Source organism: Clupea harengus, chromosome 18 (genome assembly GCF_900700415.2).
Source record: "Clupea harengus chromosome 18, Ch_v2.0.2, whole genome shotgun sequence".
In the NCBI taxonomy this organism is placed as follows: Eukaryota; Metazoa; Chordata; class Actinopteri; order Clupeiformes; family Clupeidae; genus Clupea; species Clupea harengus.
Window position 1 is genome coordinate 1,566,690 of NC_045169.1, and position 21,907 is coordinate 1,588,596.

General features: G+C 40.9%; 3 protein-coding genes, 1 non-coding gene and 1 pseudogene across 5 annotated transcripts; 1 reads left to right on the top strand and 4 right to left on the bottom strand.

The window, feature by feature from the left end:
* Positions 1 to 1,176: 1,176 nt before the first annotated feature.
* Positions 1,177 to 3,344, bottom strand: her8a (hairy-related 8a). Its single transcript, XM_031585187.2, has 4 exons — positions 3,026 to 3,344; positions 2,299 to 2,394; positions 1,911 to 1,989; positions 1,177 to 1,811 (listed from the first exon to the last, which is right to left on the bottom strand). Exons 1-4 carry the CDS (start codon positions 3,086 to 3,088, stop codon positions 1,258 to 1,260), a joined length of 792 nt encoding a protein of 263 aa, XP_031441047.1. The 5' UTR covers positions 3,089 to 3,344; the 3' UTR covers positions 1,177 to 1,257.
* Positions 3,345 to 6,188: 2,844 nt separating this feature from the next.
* LOC105895461 (lysophosphatidic acid receptor 6) lies at positions 6,189 to 8,505 on the bottom strand. Its single transcript, XM_031585240.1, has 2 exons — positions 8,407 to 8,505; positions 6,189 to 7,758 (listed from the first exon to the last, which is right to left on the bottom strand). The coding sequence occupies exon 2, from the start codon at positions 7,692 to 7,694 to the stop codon at positions 6,726 to 6,728; it is 969 nt and encodes a 322-aa protein (XP_031441100.1). The 5' UTR covers positions 7,695 to 7,758; positions 8,407 to 8,505; the 3' UTR covers positions 6,189 to 6,725.
* A 928-nt stretch (positions 8,506 to 9,433) lies between these two features.
* On the top strand, positions 9,434 to 9,505 carry trnaw-cca. Its single transcript has one exon. It is a non-coding gene; the product is annotated as a tRNA-Trp (tRNA).
* Positions 9,506 to 9,789: 284 nt separating this feature from the next.
* LOC105895516 lies at positions 9,790 to 12,177 on the bottom strand (annotated as a pseudogene).
* A 2,508-nt stretch (positions 12,178 to 14,685) lies between these two features.
* Positions 14,686 to 21,450, bottom strand: mblac1 (metallo-beta-lactamase domain containing 1). 2 transcript variants are annotated; one of them, XM_012822148.2, is made up of 3 exons: positions 20,878 to 21,449; positions 14,979 to 15,203; positions 14,686 to 14,923 (listed from the first exon to the last, which is right to left on the bottom strand). In XM_012822148.2, the coding sequence occupies exons 1-3, from the start codon at positions 21,304 to 21,306 to the stop codon at positions 14,900 to 14,902; spliced, it is 678 nt and encodes a 225-aa protein (XP_012677602.1). In that variant the 5' UTR covers positions 21,307 to 21,449; the 3' UTR covers positions 14,686 to 14,899. The 2 variants fall into 2 exon arrangements, with proteins under 2 accessions (XP_012677602.1, XP_031441072.1); XM_031585212.1 differs by having other exon boundaries at positions 14,686 to 15,203; positions 20,998 to 21,450.
* Positions 21,451 to 21,907: the final 457 nt, after the last annotated feature.

The window sequence follows — 21,907 nt, forward strand, 5'->3', positions numbered from 1 at the left end:
GTAGGCACAAGTTCAGTCGTGTAGAAAGGTCATGTGTTTGAAGGTGTAGGCACAAGTTCAGTCCTATAGAAAGGTAATGTGTTTGAAGGTGTAGGCACAAGTTCAGTCCTATAGAAAGGTAATGTGTTTGAAGGTGTAGGCACAAGTTCAGTCGTGTAGAAAGGTAATGTGTTTGAAGGTGTAGGCACAAGTTCAGTCCTATAGAAAGGTAATGTGTTTGAAGGTGTAGGCACATGAACCTGCCCATGACTACCCATACTAATGCCTCATAATCTATAATCATAGCTAGTTTATAATCAAAGCTTTATGCTTCTATATAACTTAATAACCTTTTGGAATGTCATATTTTAAACGTGACTGATTACCTCATATAAAGTCTCAGAAGCACTTTATGAAGTCAATTTTTATTCAATTTTCATTCTCAACATTACTAAATCATCACACAATGTGTCATGGAAATCACCAATACTGTGATGAACATCTTGTCTTGTGATCATTACGAGAGAAAAAATAACCAAGACATTTCCAACACTGCAACACAATTCATATCATAAAAATGTTGTTTAACTCGGTCTTCAATATGAGGTACCACTTCCACTTCTTTCTTCTTGTAATGTACAAGGATGAAGTTCTCAGATTGGGACTATCTAATCTATAGAGTGATCTATAGAAATGCATAACATCCCCTGTTGTTCAACAGGGGCCAGCCGCCTAAGCACAACACATGTTATCCCTCAACAGATGTATTAAACAGAGAGGGATTTCATACAGCTCAAAAACATGAGGATACTTAATTGTAAATGAAACGTAAAAAAAAATACATAAACCTGCAAGAGGAAGTCCCTAAAAAGCTAAGTTGTTTAGAACATCACATTGAAATGAATGAAATGCGTTTGATCTGGTGACTTAATGACATCACCCAGTGTGGAGAGTCTCATGCATTCAGAAGGAGGTTGGAGGTTTGTGCTGTGTCATACGGCCCTCATTCAGAGCATTGTCACTGAGGGCACTTTGGCCTCATTTGTCTGATAGACACAAAGCAAATGAGTACACTGCTGTTAAAATGAAGCTACCAGCCTTTTGGGAACCTGACCCAGCTACTATTTCCTGTCCATTCAGAGGGAGAAGTCTCAGTGCTCAATCCTCCCAGGAGATAGATGGGGGGCGGGGGGGGGGGGGGGGAACATTGCTGAGAAGGAGGTCTGAGAGAGATGACAAGTGTGGGGAGGAGGGCCGAGGGATGAGATCCTTGCCCCCTCACCATGGCCTCCACATTGAGGGATCCCCCACTGGGAAGAGTGGGGGCAGGGCAGGGTGAGCGTGTCCTGGCTGGGGGGAGGGGGAGGGGGAGCTTGAAGGGGAAGGTCTGTCCCTCCCTGGACCACCAATCCACCCCTCATTCAGTAGGGAAATTCCAGGAGAGGGGTGGGGGCTGCTGGGGCTGCTGGGGCTGCTGGGGCCCTGGGGTGTTGGAGGAGGAGAGGGCGAGGAGGGCAGGGAGAGAGAGGGGTGTTGCTGCTGAAAAGCAGTCGATGGAAGAGAGAGGCGAGTGGGGGTGGGGGAGAAAGAATCGGGGCTGTTGCTACGGCTACGGCTGTTCGGCCCTGGACTACCATTGGCTGTGCCTGTGGCCACACTCTCACCACTGATAAGGGGCAAGGACTTCAGCAGATGGTTGAGCAGGCGGGCACCAAGGGTCTTGTCCATGCCCGGGCAGCTGAGGAGCAGGTTATGTACCTCATGCATGCACTGGATGTAGCCGGTGCTGTATCGCTGACGAGAGTCAAAGTTCATGGTGGAGCCAGAGTCCCCTGCAGAACGCCCAAGGGAAAATAAAAGGGAGTTACTGAGGACCTACATCTTAGAACAGATTTTCAAGGTCATGCCACTGTACATTCATTCATTCTCACCTGTTCCATGGCCCCGCTGTAAACCGTCCATATGCTGTACTGTAATTTCCAGAACATCTGCCTTCTCCAGTTTGGATTGCTTTAAACAAAATAAAAAAGCATTACAGTTATCACGGTTTTCCTTCTTACAAAATATTTTGGGAAATAGTGTCAAAATAACAACAACAATAATTCAAGCGAAAAGCAGATTTCCATATGCACACACACACACACACACACACACACACACGCACACACACACACAATGCTATTAAAACAGTTTGTTAAAATATATGTGTTTGCACACACACAAAAGACGTGTGTGTGTGTGTGTGTGTGTGTGTGTGTGTGTGTGTGTGTGTGTGTGTGTGTGGAGAGAGCTGCTGGTGCAACAAGTAGGCCTACTCACATCCAAGTTGTAAGCATCCACCATGATGCCCTTTAGCTGCTCGAGACTGCAGTTTATTCGCTCCCGCCGTTTCTTCTCAATTAGAGGTTTTCGAAGCTAACAGAAAAGTAAAGCAGAGAGGATATTCACACCAAAATGTAGAGCTAGATGTTTAGCTAACAGAAACATTATTGCCACTGATTTCACGAAACCCTTTCTGACTAATCTAACGCATTTCAAAGTGATTTCAGTCCATTCGCCAGCTGGAAACATACACCCAATGTTTAATAAAACATTTGAGCCGGATAAATTCAAAGCCCTCTTCTATGTACTCTGCATGTTACAGTCATTGATTATATGCAATCCACGAGCGCCCCCTAGAAAACACTCATGGACACGAGGAAACATTGTATCACCGCGGAGTGTGCTTCTCTCCCTTTACACAGGGGATTTAAACAACAATGATTCACTAAATTTGACAAATTAATTCAACGTAAAAATAGAACCATGCGTCATTGACATGTAGTCTACACATCCACCTTGACAATCTGCACAGAAATAGGGCTGACGGCTTCTTGCGCCAAACTAAACAATAAAGTTATCTGTCGTCCATAAAAGTTTGACTATTCTGTAGGCTGTGGCCATTTAAGTCAACTGTAACCTATGCTTAAGTATAAACGAGTTGTTTTCCCCCAACATGTGAGCTACAAAGAATATAATTAACAGTAGAATTGTGTGTGTTTCTTACCTTGCGTTCTTCTTTAGGGGTGGAATTCTTCTCAGGAACATGTCCAATGTTTGAAGGCGTCATTTTCAGATTGTACCGTTTATTGTAGCCTATAGGCCGAGCTAATGTGCCAAACGCTCTCGACTTATCTTTCTGCTCAGACTTAAAAGACACCTGATGAAGTTTTGTGGATGAGTGAAACTTATAACAAATACGACGAAATGTAGGCTAAGTATCCCATTTACCCCCGTTTTATTTATATAGACCTCCCCCTCCTGCCTCCTCCCATTACAATTAACATGATAATGTATGGGTGCTCAATTCGCACACTTTCCCACAGTCAGTGAGGGCAGGCTTAAGGGAGGCAGTTCCACGCACAGAGACAGACATTCCAATTGTTCCACTTTAATGATTTATCAGTTGGTAAGGGTTAGGGCTCTCTTAAGGTGAGGTTCAAATGAAAAGAGCTAGCTATTTAGATTAAAATTGAAGTGGATAAGAATGGATGTAGGGTTACAACAGTAATCAGACCTCGATCTTCTTTTATTCCTGACTTTCTCACTCTCTGCACCCTGTGTACCTATTGGCTTCTTCGGGCTCTGCTATTGTCTTCGCTTTTACGGACACACTCCAGTGAAGCGCGTTAAGATCTCTTTCTATTCTTGTCCGTCCGTAATGACCCATGGGTCGCTAAAGAATGGGCAGGGTGTTAGAACTTTAATGGCCATCTTAAGCATTTAAATCCGAATTAGTTTTTCTTTTCTTTTTGGAGAGAGCTCCAGATCTCTAATGGGTTTATCCCATTGGCAAGGTTACATTAATATTCACATTGAAGCTTGATGTTATTCATGAACCGAGTTGTGGCGCATACGCAGTTTATAGCCTGATGATGATACGATGTTAATCATTATTGATGATAATGTCCTTCGTAAGTGTGACTTCACCCTCTCGCTCCAGTGGCAGCATTTTCAGAACCTTAAATAACTTACAATCGCGGCAAGCTTGGTCTGTGATGTTTACTCTGCACGTGTTCAGTAGCCTCTTATAAGACGGACATTTTTGAGGATGTGTGCCTGTCCAGTCTGAAGACATTGGCCAAAGTCGTTTTGCATGGTTAAGATGTTTGTTGTTTGGTTAAGATCACCACCTACCTTTCACATTGAATAGCTTCTTCACTACAGTTAAACTTAGCTTAGATGGGTGTGATCTTTAATCTGTGCTCTAAAATGACCATAGTGGCTTATCGTGGTATATAGGAAAAGATGCAAGGTGGTGAGCACTGTACCAATTGAACCTGCACAGTAGTATCCCATCGTCTCAAATGGTATTAGGCCTATAAGATTACAAATGAATCATACTGCAAAACATTCAGTGCAAATAATATTTCTGAAGACAAACAAATATAATGTTTTTAATATTTAAGCAGAATTACCAATTATCCATTGTGGCAGTTGTTTACCAATTAGAGCTGAAATTAAATGTTGAATGGTAGCTTTTGTTATAAATTGGCTAGGCAGCTTTCCAGCATTACGGTGAGCGTTTCGACTGTCCCATGGTGCTTTTACAGATGTGCCTAATATGGTACAGCTGGAACCAAATTAGTCCTTGTGTTTATGAACTAATTATGGAAAATATGAACTAATTATGGAAAATATGAACTAGGCTACCTAGATATTATTGATCATCACTTTTTTTAGTAGCAAGCAAAAGAATATATGAATACAAGTCACATGTTTTCAGTCAGTAGTTTTTTGTGCGGTAATGCAAAAAGCAAAAACTGTACCAACTGCACTCGGTCTACCGACTATTTGATTAATATGAAATGTAAGCTGCATATGAATTTAATGATCAGGGGTGCTTGTCTGTATTTTGTGAAAGTTGTGTATATTGTGTACAGTGTTTGTATGTTGTCTAGGCCTAATCTTACATCATATCTACTGTATCACTGACTGGTCGTCTATTTTTATATTTATTGCACAATCTATGTTTTACGTGGGATTGGGGTCATGCACAACCACTGGCCCTTACAGTTCCAGTTTCCCTGCAGTTCTGCTTTTGCACGTTGTGGACTGAAAGTGTATCAGAGGTTTCACATCTCGCTGCTGTATTGTTTGATGAACGTGTAGCCTGATGTAACCTGCACATTAGTTTAACTTTACATTATATATTCAATTTCAGCCAATGAAAATGGCTCAACTTTCTGTCAGGTGTTCTGTCACTCTGTGTGTGTGTGTGTGTGTGTGTGTGTGTGTGTGTGTGTGTGTGTGTGTGTGAAATGTGTACAGTGGTTTGTATCGTAGAGGCCTAATACTAAATTAAGTCATACTTTTTCACTTACTTAGTACTTTTAGTTTTATATTGAGTGAGTGTTCTATGTTCTTTTTTTTAATTCACTGTTTTTATTTATGACAGTATTTAAAAAAAAACAGCAATACATCCCAATACTTCCGTCCTCCCACCCCACCCACCCCTCCCAACCTCAGACACGAATCACACATCTCATGGACCCAAACATGACAGAAGACTATGACATATAGAGGAATAACAGAACAAAATAAATACAATAAAGACACGACAGTAAAACATGTGAAGTGACCTCAAATGTGATGAGTGTTCTATGTTCTATGTGACACCCTGTCTTCCAAAGACGGAGTCTAGTTCCCTTGTATGTATGATACGTGCCTATGTGGAAATGAGAATGAAAGCTTATTTCACTTCACTTGACTTCACTTGACTTCACTTCCAGAAATCAAAATCATATGAAGAAACCTAATATGGTACATGTATGTAACTTACATAATACAAACGCTTTTAAAAAAACAGGCCAACAATACGTGCTTGTCATTTGGTGCATTGACCTCCACCAAAGAGGAAAAGTTCAGAACCCACAGTGGTGGTTGTGGTTGTGTCCTATATGCATATGTGGCATTTGACTGCGTGGTGAGAAAAACACAGGTGTTTTAGTCTCACGGCTAGACACATATTTATCATAACTGACGTTATAAAATCACTTTCGCTTTAGGATACTCTATAATTCTGCACTTATTTCAGCTGGTTATTTCACACATTTCAAATGGATAAGTCCTTTTTGCCAATTCTCAAATGACACAATGTTTTGCATATTGTTTATTGCAATGCAAATTTATGGTTACCAAAAGCTGGTTAATATTGTAGCACTTGGCAGAAGCTTTAAATAATGCACAATAATGCACAAAATGTGTTTTCATGCGTTTAAAAGTAAGAATACATTAGGCAATGAAACGAATACATTAGCATGACAGATGAGTTTTAAAAAAGGTGAGTCATGGGTATGTCAGAGATGAAGGAAACAGCACTAGATAGGCTCAGGTCATTCCACCACAAATAAAATGAGTTTCGATTGCAGTCTCTTGTTGTTGAGAGAAGGCAACCGAAGTTCAAGAGGAGAAACCTAAAGATTATGCTCATTCAAGGAGCAGTTCCTGTGTATTTACAATTTAAACTCAACGAAGGCACTCTTTAGCCAAGTACTTGCACCCCGGTGTCTCTGGAATGGGATGACAGGAGTCGTGAGAGCAGTGAGTCATGTACAGGTGGTTCTTCTGACTGAAGAGCAGTGAGTCATGTACAGGTGGTTCTTCTGACTGAAGAGCAGTGAGTCATGTACAGGTGGTTCTTCTGACTGAAGAGCAGTCAGCCATGTACAGGTGGTTCTTCTGACTGAAGAGCTTGAGAAAGCAGATCAGGTATTGAGGGGCCCCCCGGCGCGATTGTTCTCTGAGCTCTGGCCAGTCGTGGGCCACATGCGTAGCACGTCCAGATCCACTCTCTCACGAAAGGTCTCAGTGGTAAAGTAGTAGGCCAGTGGGTCCAACACAGCATTGAGACAGGCCACCATTAGGCTATAGCGATAGCTGGTCACCAGACCACATGGGATAGGTCTCTGGTGCAGGTAGATCAACCATAAATTAAGATGGTAGGGCAAAAAACAGCAGAGGAAGATGATCAGGCATATTGCGATCATCCTCTGGATCTTTCGGCTGTCCACAAGCTCCGACTGGGCTGCTTGGCTGTGGCTGATGGCCCGGATGAGCCCCCAGGAGCTGATCAGCATCACCAGCAGTGGAACCCCAAAGCCCGTAATGAGGCTGGAGGTGACAGCAATGGCCCGAGTGGCGTAGATGGGCACACTCCCAAAGCATTGGGTCTGGGTCTGGTTCTGGTTGTCCGGTGGTTTGATAAGATAGATGGGTAAACTTGCACCGATTGTAATGACCCAGACAGCAAGGCAAATGAAGGGTGCCCTCTTGCGGCCTTCACGCACGCGCTGTGACATGGGGAAGCAGACAGCCACACAGCGGTCGAAGCTTATGCAGCTCAGCAGAAAGATGCTCCCATACATGTTGATCAGAAGAACCACCCCCATGATCTCACACAGGAGAGGAGGAGTGTCCTGGAAGCCCAGGTGGTAGTAGATCCTCACAGGCAGTGTGCAAACCAGGAACAGGTCAGCCAAGGCCAGGTTGGTCATGTAGACTGTGGTGTGGGAGCGTGTTTTAGTGTGGCAGAAAAACACCACCAGAGCAGTGAGGTTAAGGATGAGGCCCGCAACAAAGATCAACACATAAAGACTTACAAAGATCAGTTCCACTCTCTGCTCTGTCCCGTCCTTACACTCCTCCCAGACAGGGGCCTGTGTAGTGTTGGACATTGTCAAACACTGTCAAACGTCCCCAACGATGTCTGCTGAAAGGAAGAGGAACCGGGCATGGAAGCTAAAAACAAAATAACAGCTTAGGAGGATGTGTTAACCGAACCAAACAAACCAAACTGTCTCTATGATAAGCAGTGATGCAAAAGCAGACATCCATGTAGATAACAAACGACATCGTTTTAAGGTATCTTTACATTTGGGTGTGGGAGGAAGTGCACAGAAGCCGCCCCTACATTTTCAACCCTAAGTTATGTATTAATATGCAATTACCATGTAGCCATGAAAAAGAAGAGTAGGTTAAAGTAGTGTGTGTATATATATATATATATATATATACAGTATATATGTGTGTGTGTGTGTGTGTGTGTGTGTGTGTGTGTGTGTGTGTGTGTGTGTTTTATGTAGGTTTGTGTGTTTTTAGAAATAATGAAAAAGTTGAATTTGCATTTCTAACAGATAAGGCTGACAAACAGAGCTTGCTCACCTAGTTTACTCTTTTGGCAAAATCTTTAAACTGTGTGATGAATATGAAATAATAGACAGAAAAGCCTGGGTCTATCATCAGTTTATAAGAAAAGACATTAGAACCCTATACTTTCTCATCATCGTCTTAATTTGTGACCCATTGACCAAACATTGTATAGTCTTTAATGTAAACAGGTGAAAGAATAACTTAAGAACAGAAAATGGCGCACAATAACAAACTTACCAAAAGATCACCTATTTTCCAGATGAAGGCGATGGCCCTGTTTAATGATGTAACAGACAGTTGTGCTTGAAGCCCAACTGATATTGCACTGAATGTGTGCAACTGAGATGAGCTAACAAACACCTCAGGAAATCCTTCTGAGAAAAAGTGCAAACGCCTTCAGACAAACACCCACCCTTTCCACTCTGGTTTTGTCTCAGAGTTCATATCATATGAGTCATTTCTCTCATACTTGTGCTTCTCACATGGTTGCCCACAGATGAAGAAACTGCATTTCCAGATGTGCATGCACATACCCTGTGACATAATTGTTAAGCAAGTTTTTTTGTATGTTGTAAAAGCTTAGGCTAATGGAGGCCAAGTTTGAAGATAAGGTTAACATATGCCCGTTTAAATCCTGTGTATGGACCACTACCCCAGAACTGCATATTCACATGTGCACACAGCCTGCAACACAATGTTCTAGCGCCTTTCCTTGTACATTGTATAAACTTAGGCTATGGTAAGCCTAGTTTGCAAATAAGCTGAACAGATGCTGCCAGTACAATTCCTGTGTATTGACCAATACCTCATTTGGGTTGCATGCAGACAAGCGTGCTGCACTTGCTTGCGTCTGTTGTCTATTTCAAGCAGGCCATTTGCATCTAAGAGGAAGTGTCTTTGGCACAAGGGCAAATTCGTTCCCTCCAAAATGGCATTTAATGAAGCTGTAATTTAAATAGCGCTTGAATGATGACTCAATCGAAGTTGTGTTGACGCAGCCAAATTACTGTGTTGCATTGCCTAATTCGTGATAGGATCTGGTTATTGTCGATTTGGCAGCCTACGCGCTGGAAGTAGTCTTCGCCATACCTGCTCCATTTCGCAAATGACATACATTTCACAACACATGGGAGTTTTTACTTGGCTTGGATTGGACTGTATATTGACTACAAGTAGCCAAACATGTTATTCACCAAAATGTGACTGGACAGAATAGTCATAACGACCGGAAGTTATAATCCACATCGTTCCCATCTTTAGCCCAGACCTCGTGGCGCAACGGTAGCGCGTCTGACTCCAGATCAGAAGGTTGCGTGTTCAAATCACGTCGGGGTCAAAATGTTTTGTCCCCTAAACCTTTAACGGGAGCAAACATTATTGCTTATTTTATTAGAGGTGCGAATGGGGAGTACGTTCTGTAGCCAGCCTGGTTGGCATAGTTATACCACTTTGTAAATCTGCACCCATTCTTCTTATTTATAGGCTATGACGGGGAGGCAGGCTAGGCTATCTCTGAATTTGTAGCGAATTAACTAAAAACATTCGTGTCTGCGAACACACACATCCACCGTGTCGCAGTTTGTGAGTAAAAGTGACTTGTAAAGAAAGAGCCTTAGTGAATGAAAGTAATTAGCTTATGTATTGAAACGCCACTCAAGACCGCATGCATTTTATTTACAAAAACATAGCTTTCTTGAAATCCATGGATCAAGGAGGAAAAACTAAAAATGCATAGAGGGACGTAGGCTACTGAAAAACAGCATATTCTACGTTAAAATGAAATGCAAGAGAAATATAAATACATACATAGAATAGTTCCAACAATTTTACATTTTTTACGTCCGCAATAAAGCATAGTGCAGCAATTAGGCTACTCCATATCATTTACAGGGGGGGGGGGGGGGGAATAGTTAAGTACAGTCGCTGATAATGCCTTGGAGCTTCAGCCATCAGTCACTCAGTCGAATCTTTCAGGTGAAGTGTGTTGACGGTTCAACGCGTGAGGTAAAGGTTCTTCTCCACTCACTCAGACTGCACAAAGAAATCACAACACTCAGACTTAAGTATTTTTTTCATTCAAAAATACTGCAAAACATATGTTTGGAAATATATACAACTGGAAGTGTATTTGACTCTACAGATTCTACGGTATTTATGATTCCTAGTTTTTCTTGGCAAAAAGCACAAAGTAACTCAAAGACCACTGAATATATAGCCTACACGTTTTCACTTCTTTAGAAGCAAATTATATTAGCACTGCTACTACCTTACTCTACAAGTAACTTGATTTTACAAAGACCTGCACATGTAACAGTTCAAAATGACATCCAGCAGTCCAAACTATGGTTTCTGGTTTGTTAATCGACATGGAATGTGAGCGCCTGCTACCTTACCTCCTACATGTGCCACAGAGGCAGCCAAAGAGGCCGTTGACCATTTGGAAGCCGCACAGGACCAGCTCCAGAGCGGCAGTACCCAAGAGGACTGCAAACAGGGCCACATTGAACTCCACAACACCCTTTGGCTCAAGGCATCTATCCCAGCTGTCTGGGTCTTCCAGGTAAGTCCCATTGCTGTAGAACAAACAGGAGAAGGAAAAGCACAGGGTAAGAATCATGGACAGGTTCATTAAATTCTTTGAAGTGACCATGATTACTCTACTTTCTGTATTGTGTGTTATCAGCAACATTGATACATTAAATGTAACATTCATGAATGTAATGCAATAGAATGTATCACTATTAAATGTCATGCAATATAAACAAATTAAGACTAGCTGCTTAGAAGCTTTTGGGCTAGACAGTGCCAGTTCATGGCACTTCTTTCTAATTTTCATTTAAATCAGGAAGTGTTTTTAATAAAGTCATACTGTTTAAAAACTCACGTATTCTCTACAAAACTCACATATCATGTATGGGCATACACAGATGTCATAGGCTCATTGCATACATACGTTGGAGTAACAATGTTTAACCAAACGTCACAAACGTCATTACGGCATGCATATAGTCATTATTTGCCCAGTCACCAGTGCGTGGTAATACTTTTTAAAAGGCACACATTAAGTATTTCCAAATTAGATATGGCTCTTGGTTTTGACATTAAATTGATAATAATTCTCATACTCTCCGAATGGCCTGCCCCAGTCTCCTTCACCAAGCCCGAAGCGCAAACAGGCCCGTTGGAAAGCCCCAGTGCAGCCACAGCCATACTGTACACAGCACCAGCCACACCAAGTGCTGCAAACCCAATGGACAGGAACATCTGTGCAAGGAACACATTCACATTATTGCCTGAATACTCCATTACCACCATAGGCTTTTGTTACTCTATGAGTAAAGTGTTCTGCGGTCCATTCTGAGATGACCTCAGTGTCATGCGTACACGTACCCCACAGCGGTTGGCACAGCAGCCCATCTTCCCGGTCAGGTGAATATGGATAGCTGGTACTAGCACCTACAACATATAGTTATGGATGCTTAAACGTTGTTTTCTTGCTTGACAGAGAACAGCAACACACAATTCTTTCAGTGACGTTTGTTTCAGACTGAAAAAGATTATGATTATGAAGCAAGCAGAGTGTTTCATCTATGAAAGCCACAAGAACATAAGAAAGGAGATAGTCTTTTACTCACCATAATACCACCACCAAGGACTCCTCCCATGTATGTGACCTCTGGTGTGAGTCTTTCATTACCTTCCTCGTTTTCCTGAGCATATTTAGTGTCCCAGTCGGGGAAAAACAGAATAATGTTGCAGATGATAGATATAAGGGCCAGTGGATACAGCACCACTGCAATGCACTTGGCACACTTTCCTGTACACATCTTTAAGAACGATATATTTCTATGAGCACTCCTTATGAGATGGTTTTGAAATGGAAAGAAATCGATGTCCAATAAGAACAACCACAAATATCAAAACTGGGTTCCAAAATGGCCCTCTTCTTTCTCCGTGACCTGTGAGAGGAACCACTGCTGAAATGAGAAGAGGAGAAGAGTGAACTGTTTATATAGTGGGGGTTTATGACTAGGGAGATATACGTGTGGGGGTGGGGATGATAAGAGTCACCCTACCCATCGTGCCTAATGCGAATGGAAAGATCACAAGATTATCAAACTCGTAAAACCTGTCCTCATGTAAAATCATTGAATTTGCCAAAAGGGAGCAACGATGTGAACGAAATGATGGGAAGAAGGAAAAGTCGAGTAAGTGGAGTAAGTGGAGTAAGAGTACAGAGAGATAAGGGAAACACAAAATCATTCCAAGAGGGCAGTGACCATTTTGTGTTCTCCTGGTGGGTACAAAGGTTATTCTAGGGTACACAAACTGTATAATCAAGTATCTAGCGCTATCTATTTCAACCCTTTAAACGGATAGTTCCAGAAGCCATTTTACCAGAAATTACATGTGAACATCATCATACGGTTTAAATATCAGAAAACACAACGTCAGCCTTTTTTTGGTAAACTGAGGTTTAGATCGGCCTATAAAGAGTGCTGTCTGGAGATCGATTTTAAAACTGGGACATAAACGGTTCTAAACAGCCCGGGTCATTTCATTCCCTTTTACCCTGCTTCCCATCATTGACATCATGTTCTGCTTAATAGCTCCGCTCATAACACCTCGTTTGTATCTTTGGGTGTACAGTATATATGCTGCATGTATGCTAACATGTTTTATCCTGAATGATGCATGTATGAATTCATCTGCTAAGTACCCGGCCGGCCCCAGCAGATGGGTCCCCCCGTATGAGCTGGGTTCTGCTCAAGGTTTGTCTCTGTTACTAGGGAGTTTTTTCTTGCCGCCATTATCTACGTGCTTGTTCTTTGGAAAGATCACAAGATTATCAAACTCGTAATGGAAAGATCACAAGATTATGTCTTGTGACAATTTAACTTGTTACTGGTGCTATATCAATAGATATTTGAGTTGAATTGAATTGAGATGAACACCCAAGTTGTAGGCATATAAAATCAGTTTTCTGCCAGTTCATCAGTCATCAATGTAAGGTTCTAGAGAATATTCTGATGGTTTTGACACCAAGCTTCAAACCTTCAGTGAAAAAGGAGTCTACTGTTGTAAATCGCTCTGTTCGAATGAATTCCCTTGTGTTAGTATCAACAGAGGTAGCTGTGACAGTTGTAACCAGGTTGTATATAGTTAATCAATGTCATAATTATCACCACATGATCAATGGAAAAATGTTGCAATAGAACACCATAAATCACACTTTATTGACACCAGTTTCCATGACAGTGGGTTGCTCAGAAGAAGCTAATGGGACGTTCTGTCTGAAGTCTAGTACGATACTGTTACGTATACTCTAATAAAATAATAAAATACTTCATCGGGAGAGACTGGATGATGTAATGTCCCTAGACAATAAACTTTAGTCTACATTAACAAAACACCTGTATCACTATCTATCTCTCTCAAACTCAGGGTTGACATTAAACTATGGTCTTGTGGACCCTCCTGTGGGCATTCTTCATTCTGTCAATATACACTTGCAGTCTATGTATGTGAAATTCAACGCTCTTAAATCATAAATAACACGTGTTTCCCTGCTGTCAGCAAATAATCAGTAATCTAGAGTAATCTTCGGAGACTCCCTCAACACACCCATTGTTTCACCATGGCAAAACCATGACCTTTCACAGGCATATGATATGCGTGACTACATACAGATTAAAAAAATATACAAATATATAACTCTAAAAAAACTTTGATGAATAATCATTTCTACACACAAAATAATGACAAAGGCAACTGCCAAAATAGCAAATAGTAAAGCTGATTTCATTACTGGTCTCTTTTGGGAACTGATGTTATTTAAGAACAACTATGTACAGAAAACTATATTTGGGATATTATACTACCCATGTGCTCAATTTGTGTGAATAATTCCATGTTGTGATGAGTTTAAAACATGTTTCCAGACATCAGACAAATGTTATTTTGTATGGCCATGTGATGTCATGAACATAAATGAGGTTTTACTGCCTGTTATGGCAGTGTTTACTGCAGTGTACCTGGTACCACTTCCCCCAACTCTGTACGTCTATTCAGCTGGGCCTTGATCAGTATTTGAATACTAAAAGGAAATACAAATATTTCTTTTTCAATTATGTTGAACAGACAATTTATGAGGTTTTAAAAAAACATACATGTAATATGAACTGCCTTTTCAAAAAGAGCCTTTTCCTGGTACATCTAAGTTCCTGCAGAAGCTAGCACACCAAACAGTAGTGTATGAACACTACTTTATGAATGGATAGATGGGTGAATGAATAGATAGATAGATAGATAGATAGACAGACAGATAGATAGATATATAGACAGATAGACAGATAGATAGATCCACAAAGGGAATTTGTATTTGACATTATTCATCTTCTTTATGGGTCATTCTATTGATTAGAATCGTAACCATAGGTTTAAAGACAGGTCTAAACTCTACCACAAGGTATGGAGAGTTGGATGCTGCATATATGACAAAATAAGGCAAGCAACTGTATTTTGAAAGGGTTTATTTGAATTAAATAAAAAGTACTGATTAAGGTTGTTATTGGAATCCTGCCAGACTTACACGTGTAAAATACGCAAACAGTAGGTTTGGAGATCCCTCATTTCTTAGATATTTAGATGTTTACATCAAAAGAAGACTAAGACTTCAAATAACTAATCAGGAAACACCCTAAGTTCACCTACAAGGGCGTAGGCCATATCAGTTGGTGGAGACCCTCTGCACCTTGAACAGAGGTCTGTGTCCGTAGGCCATATCAGTTGGTGGAGACCCTCTGCACCTTGAACAGAGGTCCATGTCCAGGGATGATAACATCCGCAGTGTGTAAAGCCGCCCTTCTGTTCACCTCTTGTACTTGAGGATTCTCACTCAGCGCCCGCCAGGAGTCTTCATCAGCGCAGCACTCAAATAAGTCCCCTGCAACCAACACCACACCCACAGAGGTGTCCTTCACCAGCACACTCACGTCACGTCCTGTGTGACCTGGGGTTGGAACTATTAACACCTGTTGGAGAGAGAGAGGAAGACTGACAGCTGAATGAGTCAGAAACTCTACGTGTTAAACAAACTCTTTATACAAGTTGTAGCCTGATTTCCAAGTAGCCCTGGTTTCCTTCCCAGAGACCATAAATATTGAAGCATACAATTTCAGATAACAACCGCCTAAAGAACACATCGTGTAAAGCGGATGTGGACAAAGGTCAGTCAGTGATGACAATTAATGACATTGTAACCGAGGTGACACCAATGAGATATCTAATCTGTGGCAGATTCTAACAATGGTGTCTTCTAAATCACACCATAACGAAAGCTGCAGTCACATTTGCCTTTTACTGGTTGTTTTTGAGGTAATGCCGAAATATTACAAGGAAATGCAAAATGTATTGCGAGGAAATGCAAAATGTATTGCAAAGTACTTCAAAAGTTTTGCAGAGGAACACAAAAACAGCTCAGGCCTCTGTGTCCACAAAAAAAAAAAACTGTCCTAAAACACATGTTTTAGAAAATCTGCAAGACCTACTGAATTAAACAACATTACACTTTGGACACAAGAAACATACTCCATCAAATAAATCAACTTGGAGTTTCATTTATTTCAAATTGTTTTAATGTGACATTACCATTTATAGTATTAATATCTCTTGTCCAATTACGGTCCCTTTTTGTGAGACGAACTTTAAAAGATTAGACGTGACTGCCATGATAATTAAGGCCAAAACAAGATGGAACTCAACCTACATGCCATAAAGTGGTTTAATTAGTTTTACATTCAACATTCCATATATTCGACATATTCAAAAAAGACACCCTTTCACTCTTGGACTGATTGACGTACTTATGTCAAAGCAGTTGTGATCTATTCATACAAGCACTAGTCATATGTCACAATTCCTTTTTTAATAATTAAAACAACACACACCTCTTTGGCTTCTTAACCTTGTGAGTTTATGAAGCCATTTTATTTTAGTCATACACAGGAAATTCCTTGTGCAATTAAGAGACTTCCCAGAGTGTCCAGTCCTCTCACTGTCACATGCAGGTTCTCATAGCCATCAACCTTACCTAAGCAATATAACAATTGCCCAACAATAGATCCTGAGCTTTAGGATTCAACAACGCACAACTGGCTGGTGACAGCCACAACACAAGCCGCGTGTTGTACCCAGGATCCATAAAGGCCCTCCTTCACAGTACAACATGTGCTGTCTGTAGCCTGCCCAACCACAGAACCTGACTGGCAGGACACAACAACAAAAACAACAACAAAACTGCCTTTGTGAGCATTTCACTGGGGTTTTCAAGCAGGCACCTTCCTTCATCAGTTTAGTTGGATTAGGCCCATAACACCTCCAGAAGGCTCAACATTCAAGTCTGCTGTCCCAGACCCATCCCCCTCCATACTCACGATGGGTTAAGACACATGCCATTAGCAGAGACAACAAATACACCTCAAGGTACACCTCAACAAGATCTCACTTATCTCATTGTTAGTTCAGGTCACAACCACAGTAGTACAACCTCCAACCACAACCACTGGCTCACTTTTTCAGAAGCCTCAGACAACTCCATTAAGGCGCCTTTGAACGACAATCCTCAAAAACCAAAATCCTCAAAGGTGTTGTGCTTCATTTGGCTACAAAGCCTCCAATACCAACCATGGAACCTGAGCAGCAGGATACTGTTAGGTGAAAATTCACCCTTGTTACTCAGGACTCCGGAGCTGCATATAAGTATATTTATTAGACAAACAACAAGAACAATTGCAATCGGGCTCACTCACAGCACAAGGATGAAAGTGAAGCAATTTCACTCACAAACCACAAGGTTTATAAACTTAAGATTTATCTAATGCTGACGCCGTAAGTGTTTAACATCACAGTCAAAACAAGGTTCTCGACCAAGCTTCTTGTATTTTCTCAGGGTCGAGAAAACAATAAGTGGCGCCAGTTAATCAAAGTTACACATATACACAGGAACACAGAAAAGCCATGTTCCTGTTAACAGAAGTATATAATGTAATTATTAAAACAAAGCACTTGATTCTTATATTCTTCAGTCATTAACAGTGTTTGGAAATTATCTCCATCAGTCCCTCCTTTCATCCATTTCAATGGATAATTCAAAATCACAATCACAATCACAATCAAAAATCATCTTTCTTAATTTGTCAATTATCAATTTCAATGGATAACCTCAAAATCATCACTCTGAGCTTCATCACATGGATTTTCAGAACAGAGATCATTACTGAGCATCACTCCATATCATCATAAGTCAATCATTTAAAATGTCATCATATTTCTCATCACACATTTGTATACTTTGCATTTGTAGGCCATCATAATCAAATTGCCTAAGGCAAATAATCCCCTTTGTAGCTGGCCTTCTGTCACAGTGGGCCAGCCTTGGAAAACTGTAGAGGAAGATAGCTCCTATCCTCTGTCTCTTTCTAAGGAAGGCTTACTCGTTCACAATGTGTTAGATGTATCCAGGTGGCTCTCTCCGTTATCTTGACTGTGGTAAATGTTGACAGTAGCATTTGGTATGGTCTGTCCCACTTGGGCGAGTGGCAGTGTTTTCTTTTGAGGCTGTTGATTAGGACACAATCTCCTGGCCCAACCTTGGTTTCAGCCTCACAGGTTCCTGTGAAGCAGAGAGTTCTGAGAGCATTTTGCTAATTCACATATTTGCCATATATCCTGCAAATCTATATTCAATCTCTTTGTCTGTTTCAGCAAATGGGTTGAGTGCTGAGGCAGTGTAGGTTCTTCCATACATCACTTCAAACAGTGATAACAACATGCATGCTTAATTTCACTTGGATTCTCAATTTGCTTTTAATAGTTTGGATTTAACTCAATAAAATCAATAATGAATGATTAAACATCTTTCTCATAAAATATAAATAAGAAGAAAAAAATATGTGCTTACTATTCCCACTTATTGAGGAATGTTTTCACCATGGCTCAATATTGCAGCATATCTTTTAGTATTATGAGATCTAATTCTTCAATTGTGTGTGTGTCAGATTGTTGTTGTAGTGGTGGATGGTCAGTGGCCTTGTCTGCTTTGTGGTTTTCCAATGAAACCGGGTCTTTTGCATGTGTGTGTGTCAGATGGTTGTTGCAGTGCGGCCTGGTTAGTGGCCTTGTCTGCTTTGTGGTTTCCCAATGAAACCGGGTCTTTTGTATGTGTGTGCGCAATCAGGGCAATTAGTTCCGCTGCCTGTTTGGAATAGTGTGGAAGTAATGGCTGTGCGTTCAAGGTTTATATGTTTGAACCATCAACAAACAATAGTTAAATCAGCTTTTGGAAAAGGCATATCTTGTAGGTCAGCTCTGGCTGCCATAGTTTTTATCTGTCTTTGCTACACAATCATGTGGATTACCATCCTCTGCCATAAGTAAAAGTGTAGCTGGGTTAAATGTCACGCAATGCTCAATAGCGATATGAGGCTGCGGGAGCAAAACAGTCATGCAAGATAATCGTCTGGCTGGTGACATGTAAGCATGTGGAACTTTCAGTGTCTGTTTAGTACAATAGGAGCAGAGGCCTGCACCGCCAAGGCTGCAGCCACTACTGCTTGTAAACATTCAGACATTGCTTGAGCTAGTGGATCTAGCCATGTAGAATAGTATGCCACTGGTCTCAACTTGAAATCCCCACTTATGCATTAACTCATATGGAAATAGCTCTTCTAATTCGTCTCCCTCAGGAATATATCTATTTGTAACGGACTATACCCCTCTTGTATAGCCCTTTTGCTAATGCACCCAGAGACCTACCAGGGGACCCCACAGGAAAACAGAAATTGAAAAGTTTGTTCTCTTCATACAAGGCGAAAAGGAATATATACGGAAATATCTGGAGAAATAGGCCTAGAGAGTTTCAGATCACAGCGCTTTTACATATAGCCTTTAGCGTTCCACCATGGCAACAGGCCTGCTTGAACAGTAAAGTCCTCTCTTCAGGAAGGTGCTTTTAATTATCTCCATCAGATACATCAACAAAACTGCCTTTGTGAGCATTTCACTGGGGTTTTCAAGCAGGCACCTTCCCTCATCAGTTTAGTTGGATTAGGTCCAAACACCTCCAGAAAGCTCAACATTCAAGTCTGCTATCCCCCTCCATACTCACGATGGGTTAAGACACATGCCATCTAGACAACAAATACACCTCAAGGTACACCTCAACAAGATCTCACTTATCTCATTGTTATTTCAGGTTACGTCACAACCACAGTAGCACCACCTCAACCACAACCACTGGCTCACTTTTTCAGAAGCCTCAGACAACTCCTGTTAAGGCGCCTTTGAACGACAATCCTCAAAAACCAAAATCCTCAAAGGTGTTGTGGTTCATTTAGCTACAGCGCCTCTAATACCTGGTCTCCCTTACCAGTTCCGCATAGTTTAGCTTCTTCCTTTCGGAGGCTTCCTCAATCGCATCTTCTAGGGAATCGTTATGTGCTGACACTCAGAATACAACACCATGTCTGGTCTTATAGCAGTCACAACAATACACTGTGGAACCTGATGCAGTCTTCCTACATCAGACAGCAATATCCAATCTTGTGCTTTGCCCCATTTGCCAGTACCTTTTGTACATGCCTGGTGTCCACTTTTCTGCCCCTGTCACACAAAAGCAATTCTACTGCCCGTGTTATTAACCAGCAATTAACCTCAACTCGTTTCCAACCAACATGCAAATGATTTTAAAGCCAGATTATGTTTCCACTTGTAGCAACCCTGGGTCAGGCTAGTTTGACATAAAGACAGAATACGTTTTAATGAGCCAATACCCAAACAGTTTCTGTCTTCATCATAACTGGCTCCAACAATACATTTAATGTGGTTAGCGTCCGTAGCCCAAAGTTCTCTCCAGCTGATCTTCCTCCTCTCAACACCATGCCAGTTCATCCATTGCCCTTGCTTTGCGTCAGAAGCCACTGCTGCTTGTCTAGTTTCCTCTTCTTCCTCGCAAACAAAGCAAGGTACCATCTGCCTCCTCTCCGGCAATGTAGCCTTACCTCATGCTTTCAACGGTCACCTAGCCTAACTGTGATACATACAGACTAACATCCCTGATATGTAACGAGGCTTGTTTTTGCAAAACACCAACACCATGATTTTTTAAAGAGTTTTTAAACAAATAATTCAAAAAATGATATGGCCTCTTATAACCTTTTGCATTCAAAACACCTGTGTCATACATAGATTGACAACCTTCATAAATCACAAGGCTTTTGAAACAGGTTAGATTTACTTTTCTTTTGAATTATTGCACAATACATCTGATCATTTATTCAGTGGTTCCCATTGTTGGTAGGTAGGCCACCATGTGACAATGAGATTTTTATTTATTTATTTTTTTTAATCAGCTGTTGCATAGACATAGTTACTTATGGTAATTTGTATTTTAAATATTATGTCAAATGATGTGGAAGGTGTTTTAAAAAAGAAGCCTGGTGACATCAGGGATATTTAGTTTGTATGCATCATAGTTTGCTTTGACATATATGTCAATCACCGCAAGTGTGAAATCATTTTTTTTTGTAATATGTCAAATATATATAGCCAACCATATTTAATGTAACACTAGCTTAACCACGGTAGATTGGCTACCAGTACAATGTAATTTAAATATTTTGTAGATACCTATGAGCAATGTACACTTACATGATCATCGATAGGATATGGCTGGCCGTCTGCCAGCTCGTTTGGAAGGTACAGATCCCCTTGACTTATATCAGACCCTACAACTATCATTGCGTCTGGAAAAAGCCCTAAATTACCCACGTGGTCTGAGTGGCCATGGGTTCCGACGACTACGCTGATGTCGTCAGGCTTCAGTCCTCTTTTCTCCAACTGAGCAAGAAGAAAATCACGATCCCATGGTCCCCCAGTATCAACCAAAATTGTCTTAGGTCCAAGTAAGAGAGATATGGTTCCGTCTGCACGCGTACAACCATTTGGTTGTGGCAAACAATAACCCTCTTTAAGCACTGAGATACTGTAAGGCTGGCCAGGTATGTCTGGACCGACATCTGACATTACGCTTTTTATTACGCTGCAGCTTGAAGATATTACTTTGCCAGTTAGATCCATTTTGATCAGCACAGACAAGTTAGTCTTGGTAAGATACGAGGCACTGCACAGGGTGAATAATAACAGTACACGGACTAAACTATTAGCATTGCAGAAGTTTATAGCCAACCATAGCAACGTGTAGCTGTTGTGTATATCAACATTTTCAATATGGCCGCCACTTTTTTCTTCAAAATAAAAGTTTTAAATTTTTTTCAAAATAAAAAACGTATTCATCAGTTTTTACATACAATGACCAAAAAGGAAGAAGAAAAAATGTATTCTCATTTAACAAACTGTATGTGCTACTAAAGGTACAATACACGTAGAGGTGGGAAAATACAAAATTTTACCTACAAGAGAAAAGTAGTTTGAACATCTACATTGAGTCATTCCACCCTCCTGAGTCTGAGAGTTGAAAGGCTTTAAAAAATGCTTAGACTTGGCCCACAGAAATTACTTACTGATGAACCTCAAATTGTGTGGCAGAGAAAACATTAAATTGTTCATCCTTGATATGGGGTGAAATGAAATTTGTATAATAAGTACTCAAAGGAAATATGTAGATATTGAAAAATGAAGCTACATCCATATGATATTGTACATACAATGACATGACACC

Coding starts and splice junctions, on each gene's coding strand:
- LOC105895461 (XM_031585240.1), bottom strand. CDS start 7,694: ATGTCCAACACTACACAGGCCCCTGTCTGGGAGGAGTGTAAGGACGGG.
- mblac1 (XM_012822148.2), bottom strand. CDS start 21,306: ATGGATCTAACTGGCAAAGTAATATCTTCAAGCTGCAGCGTAATAAAA. Junction 15,204..20,877: donor CATATCCTATCGATGATCAT/GTAAGTGTACAT, acceptor TCTCTCCAACAG/GTGTTAATAGTTCCAACCCC. Junction 14,924..14,978: donor GACATGGACCTCTGTTCAAG/GTGCAGAGGGTC, acceptor CCTCTGTTCAAG/GTGCAGAGGGTCTCCACCAA.
- her8a (XM_031585187.2), bottom strand. CDS start 3,088: ATGACGCCTTCAAACATTGGACATGTTCCTGAGAAGAATTCCACCCCT. Junction 1,990..2,298: donor TGGATGCTTACAACTTGGAT/GTGAGTAGGCCT, acceptor TTTTGTTTAAAG/CAATCCAAACTGGAGAAGGC. Junction 1,812..1,910: donor ACAGCGGGGCCATGGAACAG/GTGAGAATGAAT, acceptor GGCGTTCTGCAG/GGGACTCTGGCTCCACCATG.